The sequence below is a fragment of the Patiria miniata genome, unplaced genomic scaffold, assembly GCF_015706575.1.
Source record: "Patiria miniata isolate m_02_andy unplaced genomic scaffold, ASM1570657v1 HiC_scaffold_19, whole genome shotgun sequence".
Taxonomy (NCBI): domain Eukaryota; kingdom Metazoa; phylum Echinodermata; class Asteroidea; order Valvatida; family Asterinidae; genus Patiria; species Patiria miniata.
Genome location: NW_024037057.1, coordinates 6,455,569 through 6,464,396, shown reverse-complemented (window position 1 = coordinate 6,464,396; position 8,828 = coordinate 6,455,569). Strand labels below are relative to the sequence as shown.

At 39.4% G+C, this 8,828-nt stretch overlaps 1 protein-coding gene across 1 annotated transcript; it reads right to left on the bottom strand.

The window, feature by feature from the left end:
- Positions 1-3,025: 3,025 nt before the first annotated feature.
- LOC119725542 lies at positions 3,026-8,549 on the bottom strand. Its single transcript, XM_038196973.1, has 4 exons — positions 8,207-8,549; positions 5,524-5,721; positions 4,498-4,723; positions 3,026-3,869 (listed from the first exon to the last, which is right to left on the bottom strand). Exons 1-4 carry the CDS (start codon positions 8,303-8,305, stop codon positions 3,802-3,804), a joined length of 591 nt encoding a protein of 196 aa, XP_038052901.1. The 5' UTR covers positions 8,306-8,549; the 3' UTR covers positions 3,026-3,801.
- Between the last annotated feature and the right edge of the window lie 279 nt (positions 8,550-8,828).

The window sequence follows — 8,828 nt, the reverse complement described above, 5'->3', positions numbered from 1 at the left end:
CACTATGACAACATGCGTGCGAACAAGAAAACCGATTTCTTCATTTAAAATAATTACAGTCTAACGAATTGGGAATATAGGTGTCTTCGTTCAAAGCTACCATAGCCGCCTTCTGAATACCCAACTCGATCCGGGCAGATCCGGGGAGGGGGGCACTGGGTCTTTCACCCCCAGCCACTCCCAGCATGCTTTGGAAAATCTTCCATCCGGCACTGGCCCACTCATGTTGCAGTTGCCGTACGGCGCCCGGTTTTAAACCTCTGCATACTTATGGTAATAAAACAATAATGACGTCACCATTTCGGATATTACATCTGCGTCAAAAACGCAGGAAAGACTGTGTCAAAATCTAACTGAAGCGATATGTTCCAGTGCACACGGAACTAAGAATTTCCACCGTGCATACTATTTCATAAACATTCATGTATAAACACCTATGGACGACCCGAGGACATGTACACGCACACTAGCTGTCTGATGTTTCGTTTATGATTGTCGTGGCCTATAGCCAACATGTATCATACATACTAACACACTTATCCATCAGAGTATGGTGGGACTTGTAGGCGCGCCTATTGGGAAATCATCTACATTCTGAGCGTTATAGTCTTTTGCCGATATACGTTGGTAAAGGCCTATTTGCCGTTTTGATCTCTGTTCTGCAAAATTATTACTGATGAGATTATGAGAAAGAGGACTTTCTCCGTAATCTTATCAGAACAATATATTGAGCATTCGGTCCCAAAATACAGACAAACCAAGTGAAAATGAGTCCGGAAAACAATTGCTGATACTAGTGGTGACAAGACGCACAGCTCAGTGTCTTACTAGCATATAACAATAACAAAGGTATTTATATAGCGCTTTTTTGCCAGAGGATACAAAGCGCTGGGGGAGAATGCAACCAAAGCCAGGTAAATGAAGTATATAAACATTATGAGACCCATTATGTAGCACCTTTTTGCTAGGTGCTGTGGTGCATAATTGCTGCCACTGCCAGAAACACCGGGGCAAACCCCGTTACTGGGTTCTTTAACGTGCATTACACAACACACGGGACCTACGGCTTTACGTCCCATCCGAAGGACGAAGCAATAATGGTAAAGTGCCTTGCTCAAGAGCACAAGCACCATGTGATGATATGATTTAGGCTAATTGTTTTCCCCAGTCAAGGTGATAAGGTTTTATCCACCAAGAAAAGTACGGGCAGTTAAATTGTTGGTCTGACCGTGAAGCACTCTATACTGCATCTGTATGGTTAAAGGGAATATACATCATTTGCTTTTGCTGTAATTTTCAGAAATGGATGGAATTGGGGGGTTGGAAATATATAGCAAATATAGTTACACTGACTTTTTTGAGGTTTTGGGTTCAAAAATGCTATAAAAACAAAGAAAAACAATCATTTTCCTGTAGTCTGGTTCCCTGACTCCATTTAAGAAGAAACAGAGCAGTTTACATACATTGGGGAATTGTAAGGTCAGGGAACCAGTCTAGCTGGCTTGTACCCGTTCATAGGTGTGTAATCGATTGCAAACAAGTGCGATGGTCAATTGGGGCCAGTATTTGAAAAAAGCCAGTTGTTTCCAACGCTGATCGGCCGATCAGCGTTGGAAATTGATACAAAAATACCACTTTTCTTAAAAATGACAGTATACCAGGTGCCATGATTTTACAGGATGCTTTACACTGTCATTCAATAACAGTCCAGCAAGGTATTTCAAAATGATTTTGGTAGTTTTATTTTTTGAGGTTTGCAAATGTTGTATTTTCTCTTTTATGGTTAACCAATATTGCACTGTAGACACCCTTTAAAGGGAATATACATCATTTGCTTTTGCTGTAATTTTCAGAAATGGATGGAATTGGGGGGTTGGAAATATATAGCAAATATAGTAACACTGACTTTTTTGAGGTTTTGGGTTCGAAAATGCTATAAAAACCAAGAAAAACAATCATTTTCCTGTAGTCTGGTTCCCTGACTCCATATAAGAAGAAACAGAGAAGTTTACATATATTGGGGAATTGTTAGGTCAGGGAACCAGTCTAGCTGGCTTGTACCCATTCATAGGTGTGTAATCGATTGCAAACAAGTGCGATGGTCAATTGGGGCTAGTGTTTGAAAAAAAGCCAGTTTTTTTTTCCAACGCTGGTCGGCCGACCAGCGTTGGAAATTGATACAAAAATGCCACTTTTCTTGAAAATGACAGTATACCAGGTGCCATGATTTTACAGGATGCTTTACACTGTCATTCACTAACAGTCCAGCAAGGTATTTCAAAATGATTTGGTAGTTTTATTTTTTGATGTTTGCAAATGTTGTATTTTCCCTTTAAACCCTTAGAAGTACCCTATAAGTAGGCCTAGACAAGATGGGGGAACTGAGTGAAGGGAATTCTTAAACGGTTCATGCGATGAATTCTTCTTATGAACACATTTTGTGCAACTTTCTACTCCTCTGAAATGTATGAAAACTATTTGACATCCTATTTTGGATACATTTTATTGAAAAGTGCACTTCTTTAAACATTTAAAAATGTTCCACACTTTTCAGGCTGACGAGGGCGCTGTTGCTGTAATATGTCATATTTCAGGAAGATACTGTTCAGTTTAGGGCTTTTCTGTTCAAATTGTGTACCCAACCTTTGCTCATTGAAAACATTTGTGAGAAAAGTTTGCTCATCGGCTTTTAATACTGCCGTTTACTGACACAACGACGAATCACCACAAAAAGGTGAATAAAGGGTTGCGTGGGATTACATTGAGGGCCCTTTCGGGGACAGGCCAAAGTTAAAAGTTCCACTATGACATCAAGATGTATGACATTGGGGAAGTTTTGAGATGATGTCCGAGGTCAAGCGGTGAATATGTCTTTTCTTTCAAATAATTCGTTTATCAACTTCCCGTGATAAAAACTTCTGTTTGATCAAAACATCCTTTAAAATACAGTGAAACATGGATGTTTCCCTACCTCTATGAATGAACGAAAGTTGGATGCAATGGAAAAAAGATAAGATCACAATCATTATTTTTTAGAATTAAAGACGATTTAATTGTTCCTCAATATACAAAATACAATGTCGGACTGTAAAAATAATGCGTAAGTCTTGACTCAAATGATTGATATCACTTTTGTATTTGAATGCATGCGTGTACTAAGCTGAAAAGGCTTCAAAATGGCATTTCATGGGCAGCAGTAAAAATGGGCTCCTTTGGTAGAACATGCATAACTTTTGAAATTAAGGATCAATTTCAATAATTAGATTTTTTTAACGAGTGGAAGAACATGCTCTAATAATACATGCTTCATTGGAGCATCAAACGTAATTGCGGTTATAAGGGGAAATCATTAATCCAGGTCACTTTCTTTTTGACTAACCCTGTATACACCAAACCAATTTTAACAAACCACATAATATTATTCACAAGTAAAATCTTCATAAGTATTTATCATAAAAGTATTCATCACACGTATTTGCGTTTGGAAACATTCCCATATCGGGCCACTACTTGTCAACCTGTGCACAAACCCTATGAGCCTGGTCTGAAAAAGGTTTTTTTCAGTAAATACTTCAATATTTTCCCTGCTAAATTTGGCGTTTTAGGATTTATTATCACTTTATGATGGCTGATAGGTCACCGAAGGGAAAATTTAGTGATGGCCAGATATGGGAATCTGTCCTTGCGTTTGAACACTGTGTAAAAAGATTATATAATTATCATTATTATACATTATGTAGCTGTCAGCATCGCTATAGGCAACTGTCTTCGGGGGTGCCACTCCTATAAGATGACGCGACGTTACGGCAGAGGAAGGTGGTGCTTGGATCTCGGATGACCATCAAAGACGCCCTTTGGTCCAAACCGACCTAGTCGATAGGGGGAATAATTGTACAAAAAATGGATTCTCTGTTTGAGATCATCGTGAGACGAGACGCTAGTGGCTTCCTATAGGCGCGCGTGTTATTAGCCAAGTGATTCGGACACGGCCTTAGTTTGATGATGACGGCCAGAACCTATTGACCGAAACTTCTTTTAAACACAGGATGTTCTATAACTTTCACCCATGGCTATCACTTACTGTGAGCCACTTCACAATGTAGTGCGCCAGTTTATGTTTGTGGTCAACAAGACGTGGCTAATTATATGAGTGAAATGTCAGTAGACAACTTGAGCTTATTTGTTATAAATTGGGCATAGCGTTCTGCTGCCTTACAAAAATCACCATAATATATAGAAAGGAAAAGGGCAAACAGATCCTCGAATCGTACGCTTACAAAACTACTAACCGGGAAAAAAACTAAAAGTTTCAAATGTCCTGGGCTGCGAATTTGTCGACCATTTCCCACAATGCATTTGGAAAAATGAACTCTACTTGGAAAACTCTTGGGGGCGTAAAGCATTGTGAATCGCCCGAATTTGCACACGCACTCCAAGGTAAAACATTTGAACGCAAAGTGAAGATGTGTTTTTGTTTAGAATGTAATTGTCACTCACCACGATGACCTTTCTGGCTACTTTTATCTACATCCGGAGCATGTTCACCCTTGGGATCCTTGTGGGGGCGGGGGCCAGCCTTGCCGTCGTTTTCACCACGTCCCCTTCCGCTTTTACCTCGCTCGCCTCCATGTCCTCCTTTATCCTTCCCTTGTTCACCACTCCGACCTCCACTCTCACCACCATGATCATGACCGTCGCGGTGTTCGTCGTGATATCCATGATCCTGTGCAAAATGTCACCAGACGGACCCTATGAGAGCCGTGACGGACAGGCGCGGTTCTAGAGCCTATTTTATTTTTGGGAGGCTGGCAGGGGTGGATCCTTTAATTTTTGCAGGGATGCGTACTGAAATGGAGACCGGGTTTTTTCCGGACACTTAGGCCTCCGAGGGGCAGGGGGGGGGGGGCTCCGTACCATATTTTCAATGGGGAGTGCTGATAAAATTCCACAACCATGCACACTATATTACCTAATAAAGTGTATAAATTCCTCAAAAACGTCCTTATAACGCCTTCAATACATAGTAAAAAGGCATGTGTAGAAATTATGTTGCAGCTTTGTTAACAATGTGGTAATTCTAAGTATCATATAATATTTTGGTTATCTGTAGTAACTCTTCTTCATTTTTGCAGTGTTGGACCTTCCATAGTTTTGCAACCCATGGTTGGCAAAATGTGCACTTGCCAACCAAGGGTAGAAAGGTCTATAGCCTTGTTCCCATTTTGCAGTACGTAGGCTGGTTCGCCACGCTTATGCTACATTGTCGTTGTGATTTTGTACCAAGGGGGCGGGATTCCGACCTAGGCTAATTTACATACACCGGTAGGAATTCCTACAGGATTCCTTACTAGCTACCGGTCCGAAGCTCAAATGACGATAGAGGGACCGGGAACCAGTCTACCCTTATTCACCCCTACACTTCCCTTAACAACTTGATGCGCCATTTTGAAATTATATGGATTAAACAGGAAATACTGCGAATCTGTGGGCTTAAAATATAATTTTAATTATAACAGTACATACCTGCGGCTCGTGATATTTGCATCCGGGACATTGGTCGTCTGGTCCTTCGCCGGTCCTAAAATGCCCCGTGAAGTAAAAGCCGGCAAGGGCGCCACCAACTGCCAGAATGATGAGGCCGGCAATGACGAGGCCCACTACGTGCCTGCGTTGGTAGCGTCTATTACCCTGCCTCATATGCACGACGGTATCTCTCTCCAACTGTTGACATGAAAAGAAAATGGATCAAAATGGTATAGACAAAATAAAAGCTAGAGGCAGTTGGCACTTTAAAACTAACACTAAATGTTAGGATTTCATTTTGGAATATTGTTGACAGGAACAACAAAGAAATCAACCAACAAAACAAAAATAGAAACGAAAACGTTTGTGCATAAATAATAATAATATCGGAGTCTTATATAGCGCACGTATCTACCAACAATTAGGTACTCAGGGCGCTGGAGATATGTCTATTATTAAAGAAAGGTAAATAAAGTTAAATAACATCAACATCATTAACGACATCGACAAATAAAGACATCAACAACCGCGGCCATAACGTCACTGTCATTTTATCACAATGACATGAACAAATCACAATCAACGACAACGAGGGACAACGACCAAAAACTCACTGGAAAAGACAGCCAACCGCATTAGAAACAGCAACAAAACCGGACTAGAAATTCAAGAACAACGGCGACAGCAACTCTAAGAATCATCAGCAAAACGATGCCAACATTGCAGAAAATGTTGCGAACAAATTTGGGACAATTTGTATATTTAACTCTTATTTGAGTTTGTTTTACAATCGCCTCCGACCATGCCTTTCCTCAAAATTGTTGAATGCTACAGTCTTGCAGTAGGCCTAGTAAAGGCAAGCACGCATAGTTGTGAGTTTCAAATAATTATAGCTCATGTCCACTATCATGTTTACGCCAGGACTCAATATGAGGCAAAAAAAAAACAAACTAGTTTGTCGTCCAAACTTTTTCAAAAAAAGAGGGGCACTTTTTTTCAATGACGGATACAAGATGGCGGATGGTCTTATTTTTCGAAACATCCATTGCTTTGGTGAGAGCTTTACCAAGACGGCGGATGCTGCTCCTCAGCATTGCCATCACTTATCAAGACTAGCTTTTTAACCTCAAAATAGCTACTCATTCATGTCAAAAACAATGATTTTGAGATGACAAGATATTTCCCATGGTGAAAATATCAGAAAACATGGTAAATTTAACAGTTAAAAAAAAGGGAAAACTAAAAACAAAATCTGGCAGAAAAAAAAAGAATGCGGGCGGGGACGAGAAACTAGTGTTTTTTTTTTATTTTGCTTTAAATTTTTCTAGTTTTATGAAAATTGTCCTTATTATTTATATTGCCTTTTTACTTATAGACAAAGTGGAAATTTGTTTATTTCCATTTGTACAACAAAAATAGAATGATAAATTACAAGAAGTTGATAAATATAAATCAAAAAAATAAATGACTAAGAACAGATAGGGGTTACATCAAGGAGGTAAAACCCTCCTGCAACGGAGCAGCCAGACTGCTGGTAAGTGCTGCATTGGGTTTGAACTATGATGTTTATTTAGTGATACAGTTTCATTAACTTAAGCACAGTTATCAAGATTAAATAAAGATGTACATGTTTATGAGAAAAATAAATGAGATATATTTAGTGCCCTGCTACTTTGAGACATGTACAGGGTGAGTTAAAAAAAACCCTCAAATGTCGGGACCATTGTTTTAGTGAAGTTCTGCATGTAGCACTTTCAAAATGTAGGATATGAACGCCCAAATCATAAGCTTTCTTTTAGTACAGGAATCATTCAAATCACTCATGTACTTTTCAAGTTACGGAATTTTAAACACAACCGCCGTTTTAAGGTTCTGTCCACGGATCACAAAAAGTTCAGTGTTCTTTCAGCAAAACGAAAACAAATCACATTAGGATGTGTGTGAATTGTTTTTGTGTTGCTGAAAGAACGCACACTTTTTTGTGATCCGTGGACAGAACTTGAAAACGGTGGTTGTGTTTAAAGCTCCGTAACTTAAAAAGCACATAAATGATGTAAATGATTCTTGTACTAAAAGAAAGCTTATGAATTGGGCTTTTGTATCCTAGATTTTGAAAGTGCTACATACAGAACTTCACGAAAACAATGGTCCCGACATCTGGTTTTTTTTTTCTCGACTCACCTTGTATAACAGTTCAAGTTAGTACAGATGAAATCATTGTATTTAATTAAATAGAACTCTTTCAGATGTTTTATCAAGTGCTTCCTGGAAAAACTAGTGAATTTTTCTTTAAGACAAGTAGGAAACGAATTGACAAGTTTTGGAAGAATAATCCGATAATTGGATGAAGCAACATCAACTCTGGTTATTCCATATTAAGACTATCTTGTCTTGTACAGAGAGAATGAAATTCTCGGTACAAAAGGAAAAAAAATGGATCACTTAGGTTTTCTGGAAGCAAATAATGAAAATAATCTAAATAAAGAATTGCAATTTGTGCATTGTAGATATCTTCCAACTTAAGAATTAAATGTCTAGAACAAAGAGGTGTTGTACGAGCATTGTACGTGGCGTGCGAGCATTACGAATACACTTGTTTGTAAAGTATTAAACCTTTTATAAAAAGAGTATTCTCCACGATTAAGTTATTTTTGAATTGATCCCAAAATTGTTGATGACTTACAGGGACTTTGACCGTGTCGTTCAGCAGCGGTTCCCTCGGGTGATAGGGCGGTTTTTGTCCCTGCAACTCCGTCGCAGTATTCATGGCCAACTTCACCATCGTGCCAAGCCGCCGAAAAAATTGTCTACGAACCACTTAGTTGCAGCACTCCGGTAACACAGGGAACAGAATCAAATTAAGCAGCCAAACTCGAACAGAATTTAGAAACAAAATGGCGACTTCAACAAATCTATTGCATATTAACTGCCAAAACTTTGCTTATACACGAGTGGCATACATCGCTGAATAGTCATCGCCCCAAAATAAATTCAGTATACGAAGGCATTCAAAAGTCACGCGAGCGAGACCCAACAATGGCTACAATTGTCGCTTCAGGAATTTTCAATTCTGTTTATAATAGGACCGACCTCAGTCTGTTTGTACATTTCACCTGTCGGAGAAATTCTGAAGCGGGTCAGACTGTTGACAAAATACCAGTGCGTGCAAGGCGCGATTGTGTTTATGATCGATGACTTCTCTCAATTCACCACGCCCGATTCCAAATTTTCTGTGACGGGGTTAAGCTCGTCTATCGTTTCCAAAGCACCCACAGACTAAGGCCAAAAAAAGTCTCCGGTTTCTG